The 25517-nt window shown below is 34.5% G+C and overlaps 1 protein-coding gene across 3 annotated transcripts in view; it reads right to left on the bottom strand.

The window, feature by feature from the left end:
* Positions 1–5019, bottom strand: part of CNTN1 (contactin 1) — a gene marked incomplete at its 5' end in the record, with an annotated part of 162667 nt that extends 157648 nt beyond the window's left edge. For 2 of the 3 annotated variants that reach the window (XM_082849223.1, XM_082849225.1), the window contains 2 exons: positions 3527–3559; positions 4959–5019. In XM_082849223.1, coding sequence (XP_082705349.1) covers positions 3527–3559; positions 4959–5019 — 94 coding nt within the window. The remainder of the gene's footprint in view (positions 1–3526; positions 3560–4958) is intronic. The other variant, XM_082849224.1, reaches the window with a different exon arrangement.
* Between the last annotated feature and the right edge of the window lie 20498 nt (positions 5020–25517).

The following is a 25517-nucleotide window of genomic DNA, read 5'->3' as shown; positions in this document are numbered from 1 at the left end:
GAAGCTAATTTCCAATAAAATATTTAATTTATTTTTCACTTGAGAAAATATTACATTTAAGATATTTCCTTTTGCCCACTTTCTAGATCAAAAAGCAGAATATGACACACCACATCACATTAGTGTTTCTACTCAGTATATATTATAAATGTGCATTTCTAGCTTTTGTAAAATTTTCGAGCCTGATTAAAATAATGCATAATATTCCATTAGGTGGTTTACCAATTACTCTATACATTTAATTTTGAGAACATATTTGGGCTCTGGGAAGATAAATTACTCAACACAAGGTTTTGAATTGTTGTGGCATGCTCAGTGTGAACTTCTGAATGTGAACTTCATAACCCCCTTGAATACTACCTGAGCTCATTGCTCTGTTAGCTCAGCTAGGGAGCCCAGATCAAGGAAAAAGAACTTTCAGGGGGAATACAACACAAGGTTCAGCAAAGGATCCATTAATATAAGCATTATAATCTCCATTAACAAGAATTCAGCCATCCATTGCTTTTCTTCTAGGGCCATGGAAATAATTAGATGACAAATGATCATGCTTTGGAAGTATTATGGGGTTAAAGGGTACAAGAAACACATGGATAATATGTTAAAAAAATAAGATTATTTTTAAAACACATGCTCTTTTTTGTACTGGATATATTCTTCTAAAAAGGAGCACACAATTATATAGATGACTTCTCAAGCTAATTGAAGACAGCACTTCACTCTTTTTTTGATCTACTCAATGCAAATTTGTGTATTTTCTACCATATAGTGGTAATATATTGCAGAAGTAAGTTCATTTCTTAAATCTGATCAAGAAGATTAACAGAAAAAAAGAAATCATGTATGAATATTTGCTGTCAAATTCACAGATGTGAGCAACAGGCAAAAACTACTGCTTTTTTCAGTAGCATTCTCAGTTTCATGGTTAATGTAATCACTTAGTTGTATGATCTTAAATGGTATTACTTCACCTTTCACTATATAGAGATGGTCCACTGTAACCTTGCTATCCTATTTTATCTCTGGAAATTGAAAGTATAATTACTATCTGTGCTTGAGAGTTATTTTTTATTCATTTTATATTCATTATGAATCAAATCCTATTTCTCACTCTGTAATATGTCATCTCAATCTGATAGTTTTCAAACATAATTTTATATAAGTATGCTGTAATAAGATTCTCAGGAAAAAAATCTATTAGAAAAAGCGATGAAAACAAAATTTTAACGCAGTCTAATATTAGAATTTTTACAATATTTACAATGCTACAGTGGTTATGGGATAGGGAGTGCTGTAGGCTCTCTTGAAATACAATAAACTCTCCAAATGAAACAATATTTAAATTGTCTCAAAGCATGCTTCTTGTCTTCATTGTCAATCGTTCCCCACTGATAAGAGAACAAGGACATTTAGGGCTTAGGCTTTGAATACTCTGGTGCCCTAATTCTTTAGTCTCATGGGTAATAGGTAACATTGCAGTAATTTATCATAACTAAAATATAAGGAGTTGGCCTTGAGAATGTGCAGAAATCCAATAATTAGAAGGAAGATTAGGATCTGGTTAGCAGAATGGTTAAGTTGACTAAATTTTCCTTAGCATGGCATTACCTGCCTAAGAAGAGCCTATCACATTTCTTGATGGCAACAATTTCCTTGACCTATGGTCCAACCCTGAAGCCCTAGACACTGTGTTTTGCATAACTATCTGGGCATCTGTCCACACCTACCTTATGTCTACCTATGTATGCTGCCACAAGCCAAGGAATGATGGGGATACCAGAAGCTGAAAGAGGCGAGGAAGGAGCTTTCCCCTACAGGTTTTAGCAGAAGAATGACCCTGATATCTCCTTGGTTTGGAACTTTTAGAACTGTGAGACAATAAATTTCTGTTGTTCTAAGCCACCCAGTTGGTGGCACGTTATTATACCTATAGCTGTCCGAGGAAACTAATACATATATTACACTTAATAATAAACTGTTGAACTTTTATGAACTAGCCTTTCTCAAATTTATTTGACAATGAAGTCCTACTAACATCCTGCAGAACAAGAGTTCTTTGAATTAGTGATCTAACACAGCCCATATTTGCCCACATCTGCACTTTATTTGTGCCACTGCCTCTAAGAATTAGCTCCATTTCTAATAATTGAAATACTTCGAGTTTCCCTTACCTACTAGCTCCATCATTAAATACTCATTTATTCCTCAAAGTAATTGTTTTAAAATGCTTATTTCTCTTATAAATCTGTTAATCTTCCTTTTATTATTCCCTATTATATGTAAGGTTCTTGAAGTCAAAAAACATATCTCACTGATCTTTATATAGCCTAAATGTTATTCCTAACTCACAAGGAGGAAACAGAAATAGCTTTGATGTGCTTCATGCTAGGACTGTCCTTTTTCTTAATCCCCTACAGAGGGAAATTCAGACCCACTCTGGCATGAATATCTTGCTTTGGCATGGAAGTTGTTGCATTGTTTGCTCAGTGATTCTTCCTAATTATTCATTCTCCTACCACTATGCTGTGGCTTTTATTGGTTACCAGCTTTACTATGTTTACTGAGCACTTACTATGTATGTCACTGTGCTGGAAGCTATTGTCACATTATTATTTTTTATTTATTTTTTTTTTGCGGTACGCGGGCCTCTCACTGTTGTGGCCTCTCCCGTTGCGGAGCACAGGCTCCGGACGCACAGGCTCAGCAGCCATGGCTCACAGGCCTAGCCACTCCACGGCATGTGGGATCTTCCCAGACTGGGGCACGAACCTGTGTCCCGTGCATCGGCAGGCGGACTCTCAACCACTGCGCCACCAGGGAAGCCCTGTCACATTATTTTTTAGTTCTCACAAGAATCCTGTGATTGTTACATGTTGGAAACTTGAGTCTCATAGAAGTTGAATAATTTGCACAAGATCACATATCTAGTGAATACCAGGTTGACTATGTAAATCCAGGCTGGCCTTACTCTAGATTCTTTTTTTTGCAGTCTACTATATTGCCTATATTTCTGGCAAGAACTGTTCAGTGGTTGAAATAGAATCTAAACTAGCAGGATTGCTAATTATATTCAATAAAAAATAAACAATAAATTTTGCAAGGTCTTTGGATTTCTAATTAAACTGAATCTTAAGGTTCCAAGTTCATTAACTTTAGTTAAAGTGATGTGTGCAGCAAAGCAGGAGGCTTTCAAAATAAGCTAGATTTTTACAATATTGAAAATATTGCTTCAAAGTTTAGTAGCATAGGATTGTTACAAAGCATGCAGGAAAAAATACAGGTTGTGTTGAATATATTCCATCTGCTACAATCTTCTAGTTGGATATTTGTTCGTGGTGTATCCATTCATTCATTCTGGCAATCAAACAAGTTGCCTGAAGACCCTAGATAAATCATCTTACAAAATTTCCAAGTGCTCTAACATTAATCACTTGCTTGAAGTTTGGAGAATTAATAGCTTAAAGCAGGATGAAATATGATTTATTTGAGGAAAGCTATTTAAAAATTAACCCTTTCATCAACTTACCTCCATGACCATACCTTCTGTGCCATGTAAACTCTAAAAAGAAAAAAAGAAAAAGAAAAAAAATTAATCCCCAAAGCAACTCTTCAGGTTGTGGTCTCAAACATTACTCAGATAACTGAGATATTAGTTAATGAAATAAGATTACTGGCCTTTCACTATTAAGGCTGAAGTATCACCATATCTTTGCAAATATTTATTTCTTGTCTTTGCAATTTTATAGTTGTAGCACTAAAATTTATGGTCAACAGAATTAGTATGGATTTTCAGTACTAATAAGATTATTTTTGTTTTATTTTATTCATAAAGGTAATACAGCAATAATAACCTTACCACAAAATTTTTCTTTCTTATATTTATATAATATATAAGCATATAGTTATATGTGTGTGTGTGTGTATAATTACGTGGTTATATCAATGTCATTAAAATTCTTAAGTACTGATAAAATTATTATATTTTTCTTGATTTTGAAGTCATCATAATAAAAATTACTCCCTAAATTAAAATAAATTTTTTATTCCCTTAATAATACATAAGAAATACAATAAGATGCCTATCAAGTTCATCATTAAAGCAATCAAGGGGGGCTGATAAATGATAAAATGATATCCAACTAAGTCTTGAACTTAATAACAACTCAACAAGCACTGACCTAAGGTAATTGAGACAAAGGTATCAGAAAAAACTGATTGTAGAAAACATGCTGCTTCAGATAAAAATACAACGTACCTCTCCTTGTAGAAAATATTTCTGAATCTTTCACACTTGTCTTTGAAAGATAGAAATATAGTATTTGTTTGTCCTAAAACTATAGCATTCTTAAAACTGCTTTGTTATTAAGCCCCTGAATACATTGTAGATTATTTCTGAATTATTTTTCATAAGATAGACCAGCCAATAATAAAAATTAAATTATATTAACATAAATAAAAAAGAACAAAGGTAACAAAAGCTTAAAATCCATTATTTTCTAATTATTTTACTGTATTTTACTTTTATGTATGCTGATGAGGTTGTCTATTATAATTATATAGTGAACATACTGTATAATGGTGAACTGTTACATATCTTTTCTGCCACCACATTAAATGATTTCAAGTTGAAATTGAGAATAGTAGGACGACTTACTCTATAGGAATTGGCAAATGCTACACAGCAGGGATTTTTCTTTTCCTCCCAGAGATCCAGATTTTAAACATTTACCAGCACATCACTATATAAGACTGATTAACTAAATCTTGTGAATTTTAATTGAAACTAATAAAAAAAAAAGAGAACAAGGGCCAACCTTAATATATATGAATTTACTTGTCTGACCCAGGTGTCAAAAGAAAATATTAATTCTAACTTTATACACCAGATTCAATGAAGTGAACAGCATATTGTTTACATTGACATAATTTTTGGAGATTATACAAAGGATATTTCTTACCTGATAGACAGGTTGTAAAAGATACAATCACAAGGTGATTGACCAGCAACCACATTTTCATCTTGTGTTCAGTAGAGGTTAGGTTCAATTTTCAAAAATAGCTTTAACTTTATGGCAGTTGGAGAATATTAAACACCTGCATAAAAAGATGAGAGAAGAGAAGAGAAGAAAAGAAAAGAAAAGAGAAAGAAGAGAAGGAAAAGGGAAGAAAAGGAAGGGAAAATGTTCATCATTTGGGGTCAACAATATTACCAATTCTATTTTATTTTATATTTCTTTTTTTTTTTTTTTTTTTTTTTGCAGTACGCGGACCTCTCACTGTTGTGACCTCTCCCGTTGCGGAGCACAGGCTCCGGACGTGCAGGCTCAGCAGCCATGGCTCACGGGCCCAGCCGCTCCACGGTACGTGGGATCTTCCCAGACCGGGTCACGAACCCATGTCCCCTGCATCGGCAGGCGGACTCTCAACCACTGTGCCACCAGGGAAGCCCCTATTTTATATTTCTTATTTGTAGAATGTTTTAGTTTTTTTATGTACATTTGTAAACCCCATGTTGTAATGAAAAGAGTAGATTCTGCATCAGGGCTTCAGCTGCCTCCCAGTATTGACATGGTAAGAAACATGAGCATGTCACTCAATTGATATGTTTTAGTTTTTAACTTTTTAATAATTGAGCATAGTAATATGTTTTTTACAAATAGCACAGTTGTGAACATTTCAATGTCAATTATTTAAATTGAAGATTAAATTTACTCGAAGGGCTGGTAGAAAGATTTAATAAAAGATATATTTGTATAAGGGCTTTGTAAATGCATAGACACTGTACAAGAGTTATATGTTAGCGTTGCCTGTTGGTGGCTTATGGAAAAATTTTGCCAGAAATGCTAATTTTTAGACATTAAAATGTATTGATTAATAATATATTCATTCCCTTTCCCCTTCTTCATTTCTTTCTTTTATTCATTTAACAGAAAGTAAATAATTACTCCTTATAAGGAAGAATCTAGGTTTTGTGTGGCCAAATCTTTAAAATTTGGAGAACCATCTTTAAAGATAAAAAGATAAAATTATGAATATAAACTAAGCTATGAAACTATGCAGCAGTCTAAATAAAATATCTTGCTTTTATAAATTCTGCAAAAACTTATGACCACGTGATTATACTGGTGAGGTTTCAGGACGTTGAAATAGCCCCATGTAAGTGAGGGGTCCCATGACTTAAGCTTCATCATCTTCTTTGTAAATACGTCTGCGACCAAGCATACAGATAAAGGAATCTATAAGAAAGACATAGTCTGCTTACCCTTAAGAAGTTCACAGATCAATAGGAACACTTATGTGTACACAAGTCAGTGCAGTGAAACTTTTTTGGATCTACATGCTATTAAACTTGAAAGCATGTTAATAATTTTAATTAAAAACATTGCAGGGCTTCCCTAGTGGTGCAGTGGTTGAGAGTCCGCCTGACGATGCAGGGGACACGAGTTCGTGCCCCAGTCCGGAAAGATCCCACATGCCGCGTAGCGGCTAGGCCTGTGAGCCATGGCCACTGAGCCTGTGTGTCCGGAGCCTGTGCTCTGCAACGGGAGAGGCCACAGCAGTGAGAGGCCCACGTACAGCAAAAAAAAAAAAAAAAAAAAGCATTGCAAAATACATCACAGTGGGAATGGGCCTGGTGGTGACAGGCAGGGCATTATGGTGGAGGTATAACAAATTTTTTAATGTTCCAGGGCATTAGAAAGAGACTTCTTCAATTGGGACACAGTAGGCCCTTCAACTTGAAAGAATATTAAATCAAGTTTTCAAAGAATATATAAGAAATAGGATAGAAAAACCTCATGACATAAAATTGAATGTAAAATATTAAGATAGAGCATAAAAGCAATTCTGAAAAGAAAATATGTAATGTTATGATGATCAATTTATAAATATATTTAAATATTATCCAAAACAGCAAAAATAAAATGGTACTTATTTGTTGCATCATAATGACATTTAAAGGTATTACTTATTTTTTTTAATATGTTGGATTTAAAGACTATATTTACCGCCCCCCCCCCCCCAATTTGCCAGAATCCTAACGTTTGCAGAGACTGGTAAAAATATTTAGTTGGTACTACATGGACCAGGAAAAACATATTTGTCCCTTTTGGTGTATAGGTTATTTTACAGTGAAAAATCATTTATTTCTAGAAAGAAATTGAGTTGAATTCTTAGAGAAAACATAGCAGAAATGGGTCAACTTAGCAACAGGAGATATTTAAAATATCTTTGCAAGAGGAAAAATATTCAAAAGATAATTTTTAAATGCCAGGATTGATTTATGACCAATTTATTTCTCTTGGACATATGTAAGAAGGTGAGAAATACATATCTCTATAAACTGTATTAAATCTACACTTATAAATTTAAATTTTATTTTATTTCTTTTACTAAGCAGAACTGATCAGAGAGAAATAGAAACAGGTAAATAAATGTGAAGAATGAAAAAAAAAATCCTTCAGGAGGCAGGGAAATCAATGAAATGATCTATGGAAGGATATTAGCTTTATATTTTGTTATCATTAATATTTAAATATAACCTAATTTAAAATTATTGAAACCTGTGCACATTGTTTATGTCTCCTAAAGTTTGTCTCGAAAAATGTACATTTCAGCATTTTCTTGGCCTATTGGTTTCTAATTCCTTTCATTGAGTTATGCACCCTATTAGGACAAGTTCCTTTAATGAGGAGGAAGGTAGAAAGGCAAACATAAACTGTGCCAAAACTGCTGTGTCAATCAAACAGTTCTTTTTGTAAAGATTAATTTAGATAATATATTTGCAAACATTTTGCAAATTACAAAGCATGTTCGGTTTAATGTGGCAGTAATTATTGGATTTTACATAGTTCAAATTTATCGATTAATAAACTGTTATAAATTGATAATTGTAAAGTAATTCTGAACAGTAACTCTACATACTAATAATATTCAACGTAAGAGCAAGGGATGCTGCTGCAGTTTTTGTATTGTGTGTAGAGGAAGCAGTACTGACCAGAAAGAAAAAGAATCAGGTAAAAATGAAGGACAATTACAGTGAGAGTATCCTTCAGATTATTAATTTTGATGAATTGTGTGAGTGAGATTTTGGTCTGTTTACCTCATTGAGTCTACAGGGAATCTGGGAAAGAAAGAGGGCAGGTCTAAAGGAAGGTTAGCTGTGTCTACACAGAGCAAGTGATTTCAGGAAATTGTAAATAAGGTACAGAAGGAGTTTCTAGATCAAGGATATTATTTTACATTTCCTTCTTAGACAACACCCACAGTATATGGGAAAGTGAGGTAAGGCATAGTAAAAAGAGATCTGGGGAAGTCAGCCAGACCTTGTCTGAAGTTTGGCTCAACCATTATTTAGCTTGTAACTTTGGGCAAATCACTCAAGCTCTGACTCTAGTTTTCCTCATGCACAAAGTATGAAAAAAATGTCTATTTCATAGGACTATTACAAGCATTGCATAAGATTGTGCAATGTGAAATGTTTACTGTGAAAGTATTCGATAAATGTTAACTATTGTTCTACGAGATCTTAGGTCCATCAGGCTACAGGAGAAAACAACATGTCATTGTTTATTATTATGCCTCTAATACCTGGCACATAGAAGCCATTTGATATATATTTATTGAATAAATGAAGAAATGACTGGAAATGAAGAAATGGCAAAACACTTGCCACAAACAAAATTAAACTTTAGTTCCTTAGAATAAGGATAGGATGCTGACAATAGGTAATAAGGAGTATCTCTTAATGGGGCTCTGGTCTTTGATAGGGATTATTGCTGCATATAAATACACTCTAGAAGAGGAATATTCTAAGTAGCAATATTTTAAAGCATTTTTATTATGCACTTTATTGAGTGTTGGAAGTCTCTGTCTTCTGATGTGAATATGCTCACTCTAGTCAGAAGGAAACATTTTTCATTATTTTGAGCCACACTGTCTTTTCCTTCACTCCAAAATATTGCCTATTTCAATAGGATAGTGAGTCCTCATTCTGGCAGAATGTATTTTATTTTATTTAATGGGTTTCTTGTTGTTTCAGTATAAAAGCATCTCTCGCATGTTGTGCACCCATTTGTTTTCTGCTGCTGATTTGTTTTCTTGTGTCCCCAGTTATCCCATCACTGTGACTCCTGATCCTATCCTCTCAGCAGTGCAGTAGAGGAGAGAGGCAGCAAGGCTGTGCCCATGCTTGTTAGTGTGGAAGAAATGGCTCTTCTTAATTGTCCCTTGAGGACCTGCCACTCAGTAATCCACAGACAGATCCCAGCCCCCATGGGCCTGAAAGTGTTGCAGCAAGTGAAGTGGCATAAGAAGAAAACAAGTCGGATGAAGATGTGCCAGTTAAAGGAGTGAACATTTTCCTTCTCAATAACCAGAAGAACAGAATGACCAGCTCCTGGAACCCGGGTATGCATTCCTGTCCCCAGGCCATACTGTGCTGTCTAGCTCCCTGGTTTCTGCTGCTCTCAGCCTAGGCCTTACACCAGGCAGTGCAGGTGCTTCCCCCCAAAACCCATCACAAATCTATAGGTGTCCAGTGACTGTTGTTTTTCTAACATGCATTGCAACTATAGTAATTTCCAAAGAACTTAACTTCTTTTCTCCAACATCGTTTACTAAATCTCTTCTTACTCATGTATTTAAACAACTACAACAACAAAAAAATATAATAAGGCAACACAGGGTGACAATCTCTATTCCCTTCCTTCATTCTCCCTTCTGTCTTTCCATGCTTTTCTTTCTCTGACCTTTCTCTCTTTACTTTAGATGATGCTATGGTTCTCCTTTGAGAAATTTGGTCCATATCTATGTATGCATTTTTTATTCAAAAAAGCTTCAACAGTACATTAACAAACATTTAGCCACTAACAATTATTCACAAAGTATTTAGTCCTGCTGTATAATCAAAGTTTGTTCCATCAATATCAATAAATCTAATATTTCATTGAACTGATGCTTATTCAAGCCTTTACATTGAGAGAGAACAAAATTTTAGAAATATTGAGAAAATACTAATATGTATTGGCAAATTGTCACATCTCTTTCAGAAAGAAAAAAGATTTGGGGGGATATCAGGAAACTATTCTGATTTATCCTCAACACAGCTCATGAAAGGCCATGTTAAAAAATATTTAACCTAAAATTTTACTTATGATACTCATCACTCTGCTCTGGTTCTAAAGAATATTTGCTATAAAGTTCAGTTTCCAGAAAATAGAATAAGCTTGTTGGTGCTGAGCACAGATGATTCTAGGTGAAAAGACATCAATAGCTGTTACTCTACAAAACCAGGGGACATTTTATCCTCGACTCAATCTGAAATTCTGCCTTTGCTGCACACATCACTTCATCTTCCTGAGGTGTCAGTCACCCAGTATGTAGAATGGAAATCCAAGTCCATTCTTCAGAAGATTGTTGTGAGGAGTAAATTATTTATGCATATGGATACATGTGTGTAAGTAAAAGCCCTTTGACATCTGTATATAACAGAAGTCAAAACATTAAAATGAAATTAACTAAAATTTTCCAGAAATAAAATTAGTTTTTTTTTTTTTTTGGCTGCGCCACACAGCGTACAAGATATCTCAGTTCCCTGATCAGGGATTGAACCCATGTCCCCTGCAGTGGAAGCATGGAGTCTTAACCACTGGACCACCAGGGAAGTCCCAAAATCAGTTATGAATTTAAAAATTGGGAATCTTTTAAAAAAGGAATATTTAAAAATTCTTATCCTTTAGAAAGGAGATACTGTATATACTACACATTAAGCATTTGTATATCAATATTTTACAGCTCCAGTTAATTTTCAGATTATTAAAAACAATTTAAACATAGGAGACACAACTCCCTCTACCTATATAATTGCATAATTTATATGGTCTTCTCCAGCCTCATACTGACTTCTTTAAACTCTATTATCAAATTATTATTGTCTCAGTCTAATAGTTTTTAACAGTGTTTTAGCAGCTTACAGATGTAAAAAAAAATTAAAGAGCATGCTGTTTGAAGCCAAGGAATAACAGTACACAACCAAGAAAGACACCACATTTTCTGAAAATGATTATAAACATTATCCTTCTTTTCCAGAATAGAGTCATACACTGCTCAACTAACAGGTAGAATGTGATGGTTTTCAGATTGCAACTGCCTTAGCTGCTGAAGCAGCCTGTCACTTGATTATGTGTGAAGTATATGTAAAAAGAAAAACAATATAATAAATACATTTCAAAACATTTCAATAAATATAAAATTATCAGACTGTGAAATTAATGACTTGGAGGCTGCTGAGGGAAAAATATCTAAAGGCTTTCTGAAGATATGGGTATTTATTGCATGTTGACAGCACACCTTGCATTTTACAGAAAACTGAATGCTCATATTTTTAGATAATTGGATTTATGATTAAATTAATTACTTGCTTATTTCTAAAATGATGTAATGCCTGCAGAAGGACTTAAAAATAATGGAACCCTGTTTGTGATATTTATAGCACATATTTCTTGCCAGCCCATGATGTCATGCAAGATTATAACTGATGTAGTCATGCATTTTGTTTGGATAGTTTCAGTAAACCATCATTTTTATATGATAAATAAACTGACAGTCCAACAGAATTTTTGTCCCACATTTCAGGAGTATGTGTATGTGTGGTTAGATATCTCTTGAAATTCAAGAAAATGCAGAAAGTTCCCGCTGATTCTAAACTATTTCCCCAATGGAACTGACATGGTACCAATACTACATAATTATTTTGCTTGAAATTACAAAATTGAGAAGGTAATGGAAAATAGACATAGTAATAATAAGCAAATAATGCAATATGATTTCTTCATTTGCAATTCCAAAAATCATTGATTCAGTCAATGAATAAGAGAGGGGCTGCTTTGTCAAGCAAGATTTAAAACTCAAACATATACATGTGGGATTCCACTCAACCTCTTTCTCATCAGTGTACTAATAAGAATCTGTTTATGAGGGAGATCAAGATGACAGGGCAGGGGGTTGCTGGGCTGACCTTCCACCATGAACACATCAAAATACATCTACACATGGAACAGCTCTTGCTGAAAACAACCTGGAGACTGGCAAGAAAGGCTCTTCGACAACCAAAACTTTAAAGAAAGATCCACATCAGGTAGGAAGGGAAATCAGGTAGGAAGGGAAAAGAAATGATTCGGTCAGGGTCCAGGCCCCTAGCAGGGGACACAGAAGAGGAATGAGGATATCACAGGCTTGAGGATCCTCCCCGGGGATCAAATCACATATGAGGCACCCCAGCCATGGAGTCAGACCCTGGTGAGATGAGTCCCCTTAGCTGGTTTGAAAACTTGTGAGACTTACCAGAGGGCTATGAAAAACCAAGATTTTTCTTGTGAAGAGTGCATGCAGATGTTTGCTTACTCCCAGGAGTGGTGCAGAGGCTGTAGATTGAAAATTGCCTGAAATTCTGACCAGTTTCCTGTGATCATCCCAGCACACACCTCAGCCCACACCAGGCACTGGATCTAGCCTCTCTTGCACTGGTGCTGCTCTCCATTAGGGTGAAAGTTGCCATTGCCAAGGAGACTTTACACAATTAGAATGAAACCAGCTCAGATACAAACTTTAGGGCTTCTGTTCCAGCACCTTGGGCACCAACCCTGCCCTTGATAGGGGGCTGATTGCCACTGAGCACAGGAGAAGCCCTGGCTTAAACCTGACTCTGGTCCTAGCCACTCCATCTTCAGACCTACCTCCCTCCAAGGTGGTATTTGCCAGCACACTCCAAGGGAAAACATGACCCATGCTCACTTCAGATCCATCTCTCCCACCAAAGCCACTGGATACATGCAGACTGCATAGGAATGCTCCCACACTAGAATAACCCTTCAAGACTGGGGTAGGTAACTGTTACACCTAATATTGTAGAGACAAAGAAAGTTAAACAAAATGAGAAGACTGTTTCAAATGAAAGAACAAAAAAAAAAGAAAAAAACCCTAATGAAATAGAAATAAATAATTTACCAGACACAGAGTTCAAACAAGTAGTAATAAGAATGCTAACTGAACTTGGGGAAAGAATAGATGAACACAGTGAGAATTTTGATAAGAACTAGAAAATATAAAAACCAATTAGATCAGAAAAATATAACGGAACTGAAAAATATGCTAGAAGGAACTAACAGCAGAATAAGTGATACAGAAGAATGCATAAGTGATCTGAAAAATAGAATAATGGAAATCACGTAATCAGAAGAGCAAAAGAAAAACAAACTTTAAAAAAATGAGGATAGCTTAAAGGACCTTGGGGACAACATCAAGTGCACTAACATCTGTGTTATACGGATCCCAGGAGGAGAAGAGAGAAAGGGGTAGAAAATGTATTTGATAAAATTATGGCTGAAAATTTCCTGAAGCTGAAGAAAGAAACAAATTTCTAGGTTCAGGAATCACAGAGAGTCCCAAACAAGATGAACCCAAAAAGACTCATAGTTAAAATGGCAAAAGTTAAAATGGCATAGTTAAAATGGCAAAAGTTAAAGATAGAGAGAATTTTAAAGGCAGCAAGAGAAAAACAAAGAGTCACTTACAAGTGAATTCCCATAAAGCTTCAGCTGATTTTTTCTGCAGAAATTTTGCAAGCCAGAAGGGAGTGTCATGATATATATAAAGTGCTGAAATGAAAAACCTAAAACTTAGAAGTCTCTAACCAGTAAGGTTATCATTCAGAATGAAAGGTGAGAAAGATAACTTCTCAGATAAGCAAAAACTAAAAGAGTTCATCAACCCTAAACTGATCTTACAAGAAGTGACAAAGGGTCACATTTAGTTGGAAAAGAAAAGGCTACAACAAGAATTTATAGGAAAGGGAAAATACCACTAGTAAAGGCAAATATATAATAAAGGCTGTGGATCAACAATTTAAATAAATTAGTATGAAGATTAAAAGACAGTAAATGTAAAATCAATATAACCACAATAAACACTTAAGGGATAGACATAATGTAAAATATAACATCAAAAACATAAAGCATGGGGGAAGAGAGTAAAAACTGTACCTCTTTCAGAATGTGTTTGAACTTAAATGACTACCAGTTTAAAACAAGTAGATATAGTTACAGGTCAACATATGTGAACTCCATGGTAACCGCAAATCAAAAACATACAATAGATAAACAAAAACCAGAGAGAAAGGAACAAAATCATAACATTAAAGATAGTCATCAAACCACAGAGGAAGAGCCTAAAAAAAGAACAGAGAATAACTACAGGACAAACTGAAACCAAATAAGCAAAGGCAATAAGTACATACTCAGTGATAATCACACTGAATGTCAACAAACTAAACACTCCACTCAAAAGGCATAGGGTAGTTGATTGGATAAAAAAACAAAACAATGTCCTGCCTGCTGTACACTGTGAGGTGTTGCTCCAGAACCCTTTGTTTTAGATTTGTAAGATCCCTCTCTCCAAAAAATTATTGATGTCTCTGTCAAAAAACAACAACAACAACAAAAAATGCTGCCTACAAATGATTTACTTCAGAGCTAAAGACACACACGGACTGAAAGTAAGGGGATGGAAAAAGATATTCTATGAAAATGGAAATGAAAAAGGTTGGGATAGCAGTATTCATATCAAACAAAGTAGACTTTAAACCAAAGTTACAAAACACAAAATACAAAGAAGGGCATTATATAATGATAAAGGGATCATACAAGAACAGGATATAACATTTGTTAACATGTATGTACCTAACACAGGAGCACTTAAATATATGAATCAAATATTAATAGATAAAGGGAGAAATTGACACTAATACAAAAATAATAGGGTACTCTAATACCTCACTTACATCAAAGGACATATTATCCAGAGAGAAAAACAATAAGGAAACAGTTGTTTTAAAAGACATATCAGACCAATTGGAATTAATAGATATCTATAGGACATTCCATCCAAAACCAGCAGAATACACATTCTTTTCAACTGCAGATGAAGCGCTCTCCAGGATAGATCACATTCTAGATCACAACACAAGTCTCAAGAAATTTAGGAGGATAGGAATTATATCAGGCATCTTTTCCAACCACAATGGTATGAAACTGGAAATCAATTACAGGAAGAAAAATGTGAAAAACACAAACATGTGAAGTCTAAACAACATGTTACTAAAAATCTAATGGTTCAATGAATAAATCAAAGAAGAAATCAGAAAATACCTTGAGTCAAATAAAAATGAAAATACAACTTTTCAAAATGTATGGCATGCAGCAAAAGCAGTTAAAAGAGGGAAATTTGTAGCAATACAGGCCTACCTCAAGAAACAAGAAAAATCTCCATTAAACAACCTAACCTATCATCTAAAGGAATTAGAAGAAGAACAATCAGAGCCCAAAGTTGGTAGAAGGAAGGAAATAATAAACATCAGAAAGGAGATAAATAAAATTTAGACCAAAAAAAAAAAAAAATAGAAACGATCAAAGAAACTAAGAGCTAGTTTTTGAAAAGACAATAAAATTGATAAACCTTTAGCCAGGCTTATTATGAAAAAAAAGAAAGAGGACACAAATAAGCAGAATAAGAAATGCAAGATGAAATATTACAACTGTTATCACAGAGATACCAAAAATAATAAGGAATACTGTGGCAAAAAATGGACATCCTAGAAAAAAAGGATAAATTCCTAGAAACATATAATCTTCCAAGACTGAATCAGGAAGAAATAGATAATCTGAACAGATCAATCACAATAGTGAAATTGAATCAGTATACAAAAATCTCCCAGCAAACAAAAGTCCAGGACTAAATGGCTTCATAGAGGAATTCTACAAAATGTACAATGAAGACTTAATATCTATCCTTCTCAAATTATTCCAAATAATTGAAGAGTAGGGAACACCCCAAATTCACTCTATGAAGCCACAATTATTTTGATACCAAAACCAGACACAGGCACTACAAAAAAAAAGGAAAATTATAGGCCAATATCTCTGATGAATATAGATGCAAAAATCCTCAACAAAATATTAGCAAATCAAATTCAACAACATATAAAAAGGATCATACATCATGATCAAGTGGAATTAATTCCAGGGATGTAAGGATGGTTCAATATCCACAAAACAATCAATATGACATACCATATTAACAAAACAATGGATAAAAAGCACATGATCCTCTTGATAACTCTGAAAAAGCATTTGACAAAATTCAACATCCATTTGTGATAAAAGCTTTCATCAAAGTTGGTGTAGAGGGAACATATCTCAACATAATAAAGGCCATTTATGACAAAGCCACAGCTAACATCATACTCAATGGTGAAAAACTAAAGGTTTTCCTCTAAAATCAGGAAGAAGACAGGGATTTTCACTTTCATTATTTCTATTTAACATAGTTTTGGAAGTCCTATCCAGAGCAATCATACAAGAAAAATAAAAGGCATCCAAATTGGAAGGGAAGAGTAATACTGTCACTATTAGCAGATGACCTGATACCTTATATAGAAAACCCTAAAGTCTCCACCAAAAAACTATTAGAACTAATAAATGAATTCAGTAAAATTGAAGATACAAAATTAACATACAAAAATCTGTTGCTTTTCTATACACCAATAATGAACTTTCAGAAAGAGAAAGCAGGAAAACAGTCTTGTTTAAAATCACACCAGAAAGAATAAAATACCTTGGAATAAACTTAACCAAGGAGGTGAAAGACCTATACTCTGAAAACTATAAAACATTGTTGAAGGAAATTGAAGATGATACAAAGAAATGGAAATATATCCCATGTTTATGGTTTAGAAGAATTAACATTGTTAAAATGTCCACACTACCCAAAGCAATCAACAGATTTAATGCAATCCTATCTAAATACCCAGGACATTTTTCACAGATGTAGAACAAATAATCCTAAAATTGATATGGAATCACAAAAGACTGTGAAAGCAATCTTGATTAATAAAAAAAGAATAAAGCTGGAGGTTTCACATTCCCTGTATTCAAACTATATGGCAATGCTGCAATAATCAAAACTGTGTGTTATTGGGACAAAAACAGACACATAGATTAATGGAACAGAATAGAGAGCCCGGAAATAAGGCCACATATTTATGTTCAGTTAATCTACTACAAAGGAGGCAAGAGTAAACAATGGAGAAAAGACTGTCTCTTCAACAAGTGGTGCTGGGAAAATGGAACAGTCACATTTAAAACAATGAAATTAGAACATTCCCTCACACTATATGCAGAAATAAACTCGAAATGGTTTAAAGACCTAAAGTAGGACCTGAAAGCATAAAATATCTAGAAGATCAGAGGTGAAATACTCTTTGACATAAATTGTAGCAGTGTTTTCTTGGATAAGTCTCTCAAGGTAAAAGAAATAAAAGCAAAAATAAACAAATTGGGCCTAATTAAACTTAAAAGCTTTTTCACTGCAAAGAAAACGTTCAACAAAAGAAAAGATTTCCTATAAAATGGGAGAAAATATTTGAAAATGATATGATATTATATACATATAATATACATGTATAATATAATATAACATATATATTATATTATATATAGTACTCAGCAATTAAAAAAATGAAACTTTGTCCTTTGAAAAAACACTAATGGACCTGGAGGGTATTATGCTCAATGAAATAAGTCAGAGAAAAATAAATACTATATGTTATCATTTATGTGTAGAATCTAAAAGATAAACAAGTGAATATAACCATACAGAAATAGACTCACAAATATAGAGGATAAACCAGTGGTTACCACTGAGAAGACAGATGGGGTAGGGGATAAGAGGTACACACTGCTATGTATAAAATAAGATACAAGAGTATTGTACAGCACAGGGAATATAGCCAATACTTTATAATAACTTTAAATGGAGTGTAAGCTATAAAAATATTGAATCACTATGTTGTACATCTGAAACTAATATAATATTTTAAATCAATGATACTAAATAAAAAAGGAATCAGTTTATTATTCAACTCTATAATTTATTCTACTTTGAATCCTCAGAATCTAGTGCTAGCTATGGCAAAGAATTGCTGTGCAAAATATCAGATAAATATTAAATGAAAAGTAAAACATAGCTGGTGAGTTTTAGTAAGACTTAGAGAAGGACAGTGGGGAGTGGAACTAATAATTCCTCTGTTGTCAATGATTTACATTATGGTTCATGTTGGAAGGAACTGAACAGAGCCAGGTGGATGAATAAGAAAACTGAAGGTAACTTCAGACACATGGAAAAAATTAAGGAGCAATAACATGTAAATGTGCTAAAAACTTTACAAGTTCCCAATCTACCTATTACCTCATTAGATCTTGCCAAATAGAATGAGTTCTGAGGATCATGGTGATTGCCCAAAGACACACAGCTGGTAACAGAGCCGGGTTTAAATTCTATTCCAGGCAGATTTAAATCCTTTATTTTCTACTGTTTAATTTTTTTTAAAGGTACTTAGAATCTATTCTTGCTCTAAATCATAAGAAATGATATTTTGTACACTCAATGATTAACATATCTTTCAAAACACTGTCAGTGTTTCCCAAAATATGGTCTAGGGGCCACCTACATTAACAGTATTTGGTGTGCTTGTTAATAAAGCAGATTTCTGACAACTCCCAAGAATAATTAGAGTCTCTAAGGGAATAGTCCAGGTGTCTGCATTTTAATCAAGCTTCCTAGGTAATTTGTAGGCATACTAAAGTTCAAGAACTATTGCAGTTAATGTGTTAAGTGAAGGTTGGAATATTCCACTACTCGCAAAGAACATGCAAATGTGTTCTGAATTCATTAGGCCACATCTTTAGCCAGTGCACTCTCCAAATCAAAAGATATGCGACACTTAATAACCTACCTCTTAAAATTATGTCTGCATTGTACCTTGTTGTGGCATTTGGTCTGGGTGAGAATTGAATATCCTCTGTGTCTACATCTGATTTACTTTACTTCTGATTTATCATAATGAACAAGGCATTTTGATATATTGCTTTGACAAATACCTGGAAGTTTTCCTACTTTTAAATAAGACTCTCTTGTTGGACTATAATGACATGACTGAACGTTCTATTAACCTCTCTTGTTGCCTAACTGAAGTTCAAACTGATCTGAGATAGCTGGACTACTACAAAGAAACGTGCTCTGTGACACCTTCCCTGTGAATCATATCTAAAAATCCAAAGTAGGATTTAATAAGTCTTTGACAGCAGAAAAAATTCCCATGCCAGCAAGATAGAACTTTTGCTTTCCCACACATGCACAAAAGGACAAGACCTGTGAAGAAAAGGTGGCAGGTTGAAACCACTCACTCAATTTACACTGGGAGTTTTAAAGACTTCCTGGACCCTAATCTCCCCTTTGTATGGCTTTATTCCTCTGTGGAAATGGCCATATCTAATAACAAGGCTTCATTGCTGCTACCACTCTGCTATTGAGGCTCCACTCTAAGTCCTTCTCCCTAAAGCAACTGCAAAGGCCCATGATGTGAGTGACTCCTCCTCACTGCACAGATCTTTCTGTATGTCCTGCATATAAAAGAGCAGACCTTTGTTCTACTTCACCAATCTAAAGGTACATAGAATTTCATACTGTTTTATGACAAGTAACCCGTCCATGATTGCAGAATGAGGCTGATGATCTTGCAACTCCTATTAGCGGCTGTTCAGGTTAAGAGAGATACCACACGAAGGCACAGACCTTCGGAAAGAACAAGATGTAACCGTTGACATTTTATTTTAAATAACAGGGAAGAGTCACTGACTCTTGTCGTTGTTTCAGTGCTTAAACTCATGACTGATTTCTAGCCAGATAATTTAGGCCCTTATTTCTAGAAACAGCATAAGAGAATCATTTTTTAACATGCTTCAATTCAAACAATTCAATAAGTATTTATTTTTGAAACACATGTAAGATGTCTTTGAATGTTTGTGCAATTTAATAGACCTTGTTTTTTATTGAATGCTGTTCAAAGACCGAGAAGTTTGTTTCATTTTCTTTTGAAGAGTATAAAATAATCATATAAAGGTAGCTGGATGGCAATTTTAATTATTCATTCATTAATTCCATACATATTTGTGAAGTAGCTACCAAATTGAGACATTTCGCAGCAGCAACATAAGTATTGTTAAATCAAAGATGTATATTCAGTGAGGGAATTTCTAGGTTATAAATACCTCAATAGAAGATTGTATTTTTCAATGCCCCATATTACCTGATGTGATGTCTTACACATTGCAGATGCTCAATTTAACATCTGTTGAATAAATTTATTGAGCTATTACTAAAAGTAAATCACTGGTGTACATTTGGCTCACAGAGCCAAGCAAGCAGGAGGACGAAGCAATAGGAAAAGCATAAAGTAGGAAAGTATATGTCAAATTCAGAGAACTCAGGTATTTAATATGGCCAGAGCCTACGCTCATGGGAGCATTTAAGAAAGATAAATGGGGAGAAAATATCGTCAAATTATAGGACCTTAAATGTCGTGTGTTGAACTTTTGGTTTCTTCCACAGGCAGTGAGTAAGTTTCCATTGCTGAATTGTTCTGAAAGAAAATGTCATCATAATGTTTAATCCTAAGTGCTTTGGTTGAAGAACACTGTTCTTCAGGCTCCTTTTCAGCATTCCATTACCAGAGCAGATATTGGTGAAACTCCCTAACTCCTGAATCCTTATGTCCTCACAGAATCAAGGTTTCAGATTTATAGTGACAACAAGGTCTAGGGCTGTACCCTTTTTATTCAAATTTGTATCAAAGATTAATTAAATTACCAGTAAGGCAAGAGTGGATATCCCTCCATTTATATGAAATTACAGAACAAAGATGTAGATTATTAAAAAACTGAAATATAAAAGAGGGATCTATAACTTCTGAAAATAATTTTATTCTCTCTTAATGTAAGTAATGATTTCTTTGTATCAAACCCAAGTCTTATCAGTCAGCAAATACTGACTGGGTACCTAATATGGGAAAGTCCCTATACAAGCCCCAGATGCAAATAGAAGTAGAGGCAAGTTTTCAAACTTCAAAAGCTTTGAGTCTAGTTAAGCACAAGAATCAGTGCAATCTCAATGGATCTGCCTTTGATCCCTGCTACCAAGAGGAGCTCTTGCCTATGTGTTTGTTATTTTAATGAACATGTATCCAAATATCTGAAACCTAGTGAATAATGTAAAATTAAATTTATCTTTAGAAAATTTAGCTTACTTGTACTCTCTGCTTCAAAATTTATCAGTGATACACCATCACTTCAACAAATATTTATTGAGTATCTATTGTATGTGGTACACATTATACTATGTTACAGAAATAAAAAAAACTCAATTATAAGTTTTAGCTTAGTAGTTAAGATATCTACACTCTATTACCTCTCATTTTGTAAGCCAGGCTTTGTTCTAGAAGCTTAAGCATTAACTCAAGTAATCTTTCATGAACCAATAATGTAGCTACTACTATTAACCTCAGTTTATGGATGAGAAAACAAAAACCTCTCCTATTATCAAGACCTAGATCAAGATCATCTTTGTAAGAAAAACTGTCCTCTGACAATATCCTTCTGTGAGGTCCTATCCCTTGTCTAAAGTCTTGGAGCAGCTGTTTGACTCACTGATACCTTATTATTATGTGCTTTCTTGTCTTCCAAATGCAAGGCCACTTCCAAATGAATATAGGGACATTTGATTATTAAACATTTGAAGACAATTTAAGAGATTGAGAAAAAAAAGTATTTTGGAGAAGTGGTTTCTTTGCCAAAATCTGCTATTTCTTTCTTTCTTTCTTTCTTTCTTTCTTTCTTTCTTTCTTTCTTTCTTTCTTTCTTTCTTTCTTTCTTTCTTTCTTTCTTTCTTTCCTTCTTTCTTTTTGGCTACGTTGGGTTTTCATTGCTGTGCACAGGCTTTCTCTAGTTGCAGCGAGCGAGGGCTACTCTTCATTGCAGTGCATGGGCTTCTCATTGTGGTGGCTTCTCTTGTTGTGGAGCACGAGCTCTAGGCACACAGGCTTCAGTAGTCATGGCACACGGGCTCAGTAGTTGTGGCTCATGGGCTCTAGAGCACAGGCTCAGTAGTTGTGGTGCACGGGCTTAGTTGCTCCGTGGCATGTGGGATCTTCCCGGACCAGGGTTCAAACCCATGTCCCCCGCATTGGCAGGCAGATTCTTAACCACTGTGCCACCAGGGAAGCCCCAAATCTGCTATTTCTGATAGGTCTTGATGGCTTATGAAGAAAATAAGTAGAGTAAAATATCTGACTATGAAACTGTCCTGGGAAATTTATACATATGGTCACAGTATTTTAGATTTTTGTATTATCAAAAGGCAATGAGATTGAGAGACAAGAGTGTGGATAAAGTCAGAACTCACTCATATAGCTAGTCCATTTTGGGCAAGTTATTCCAGCATATGTCAATTGTGAGAATTATTTGAAAAATGTACACATGACATTTGTGCTAATTTCTCATTACCACAAACTAGATTAGAAGTTAGGGAACAGAACATACCTTATACATATATTTATATTCTTATTAAGGATTAAATACTTTGCATGGAAGGTGTGATTAATAAATATATGTGTGTGCACTTGTGTGTGAGTATGTGTGTGTGTGTTTAATGCCACAGAAGTTTTAGATGTCACAGAAGAAAGCTGATAACTAAAGAAAAAGCACCACAGTTGTGAATGGCTATGAAGCTGCTGTCATTTAGAACACTTAAAGCACAAGAATCACTGTTAAACAGTTAACGCTGACTTGAGGATAATTCCGTGCATTTATCTAATTGGGAGGAACAAAATGATACCATTTCTCTTCCAAGATCTAATGACTTCTCTAATGCAGTACAGCTGCCAATACAATTTTCAATATAGGTAGGTAAAATCAGCAATTTACTTAGCAGTAGCTGTAGTAGAAGCAGTTATATAGGCAACTTTGTTTTAAAATATTTGTGTCTATCATGTACACTGGGCTAGATCCTAGAGATTTAATAGAGCCAAAATATGTGGCCCTTGGCTTCAAGTATGGACCAGTGAGAAATTAACACTGATTAGAAGTAGGAGGTGAGCAAAAGGAAAGAGTTCAGAGATGAGTCCTTATCTCTTGGCTTGCCCATGGGAGTGGAAGATGCTTCCATTTGGCAAAGGGGAGGTAGTGTTTTGGTGGGAAAGTGAGTTGATGAAGAGTTTACTTTTGAATGTGCTAGGTTTGAGTTTCCCATTAGACATCCGAGAGGTGATACTTAGTGAACACTTGAGTAAATGAGACCAGAATTTGGAGACAAGCTGGGGGAGAGAACAGGTATTTGGAAGGGATCTGCACAGAGATAATATTTTTGAAGTTCAGTAATAGGTAGAACCTCCTAATCAATTTGTTTTATACAGTGGAGAAATGAAAAGAAGATAAATTAAACAGCAGAAATATAAACCTGAGATTAATTTTTCACCCATCTTGGCCTGCTCACTGACTTAGAAATAAAATAAAAGAACAAAGCAGCTACAGCTGTATATTGGCAGGAATCTTGCAGCTCTTTGCACTCTTGCCAGAATTATTTACTTTCTTTATGATGTTAAAAGAAATATTTTGGCTTTTGTTCAAAATTTCTTGCTGAAAGCTCTATTTACGATAGCCAGGACATGGAAGCAACCTAAGTGTCCATCAACAGATGAATGGATAAAAAAGATGTGGCACATATATACAATGGAATATTACTCAGCCATAAAAAGAAACGAAATTATTTGTAGCGAGATGGATGGACATAGAGCCTGTCATACAGAGTGAAGTAAGTCAGAAAGAGATAAACAAATACCGTATGCTAACACATATATATGGAATCTAAAAAAAAAAATGGTTCTAAAGAACCTAGGGTCAGGACAGGAATAAAGATGCAGATGTAGAGAATGGACTTGAGGGCACAGGGAGGGGGAAGGGTAAGCTGGGATGAAGTGAGAGAGTGGCATGGTCATATATACACTAGCAAATGTAAAATAGATAGCTAGTGGGAAGCAGCCGCATCGCACAGGGAGATCAGCTCCAGTCTTTGTGACCACCTAGAGGGGTGGGATAGGGACAGTGGGAGGGAGGGAGACACAAGAGGGAAGAGACATGGGGACATATATATATGTATAACTGATTAACTTTGTTATAAAGCAGAAACTAACACACCATTGTAAAGCAATTATACTCCAATAAAGATGCTTTAAAAAAATTTCTTGCTGAACATTTTTAAAAAAGATTTACAAAACAGTTTCTTGGGTGTTCTGAAGATTTAATAAATAACATTAGTGTATTTTCAGTTTCTTAGAATAAAGATCTCACAAATTTTAGAATGCAAAAATGTATCTGCTCTTTTGTGAACTAATTTTCAATGCATAATATAAGGTTTATCAGGGCTAGTCAAGGACTTTTAGTCTTAATTAACTATCAGTGTTGAATTCAATATGTCCATATTTCTGTCCGAAATCTTGAATTATCATGACATTTAAGGGATTTTTGATTTCACTTGAAAATTAAATTCCTTACATGACTATCATATAATGATCTCTACAGTCAAGGTGAAAAGGAAGGTTTTGTAATTAATCAGGAAACTTCAGGCAAAGGCAATACTTTTACTTGAATTATCTAAGTGACCATTCATTCTTTATTTGTATTTGAACAATATCTGAAATCTTTAATAATAATAATAACCGGAATCTTTATGCTTAATTTTGTGTATCTTAATAAGTAATTTTTTCCAATCAATAAATGCATTATGTTTTCAACTCCATCATATTTTTCTTTATTCACCCTCCAGTTGTTTTCATTTTTGTTACATTTGTTTTGATTGATGTCTTGAATTTCTGGGAGAGGGTATTTGTAATGATTTGTATTCTGCTGAACCAAACCTCTCAGCCTTCTAGCAGAAACAAAAAGTACCATATAAAGTACTTTTAAAATGCATTATATAATGAGATGTTGGCAAGTTGCCTCACAGACAGCTCAGCTAAAAAGTTACAAAATATCAGATTGCAAATCTCTTGCCCTTGGAGAAATTAACTTCCATTTAAGAAACTATAAGTATGCAGTTGTTGAATAAGTTATGTCACAAAAATGATTAGCATTTCCATCAATGGACAGTCAATATCTCAACTAAATCAGGTGTTATTCCTAACATACACAAGAAGGTTGGTCAGTTATTATAGGCATTCATCCTCAGGGCTTCCTTAAAAATGCCAATAGTAATGATTATTTTGTTATGGTTCTATTGTCTCTTCTGTTGGTCTGTTTCCTTTTATGGGAGGATACCATTTTGTTTTCTGCAACTAATAATTTTATATGAGTAGGAGTCAATAATATAGTCTTTCACAGTAAAAATTCTTAGTTGGTAAACAATGTTTTATTGAGAATGAGAAGCTCCCCTGACCCTTCTGGAGTGTATGTAATCGTATAGATTTTGAACCTCAACAATGTTTTGTTGAGAATGAGAAGCTCCCCTGACCCTTCTGGAGTGTATATAGATTTTGAACCTGAATCATATAGATTTTGAATCTACAATCATATAGA

Source organism: Leucopleurus acutus, assembly GCF_964270905.1.
Source record: "Leucopleurus acutus genome assembly, chromosome: 11".
Lineage (NCBI taxonomy): Eukaryota > Metazoa > Chordata > Mammalia > Artiodactyla > Delphinidae > Leucopleurus > Leucopleurus acutus.
The sequence above is the reverse complement of the archived record's forward strand: the minus strand, read 5'-3'. Positions and strand labels throughout refer to the sequence as shown.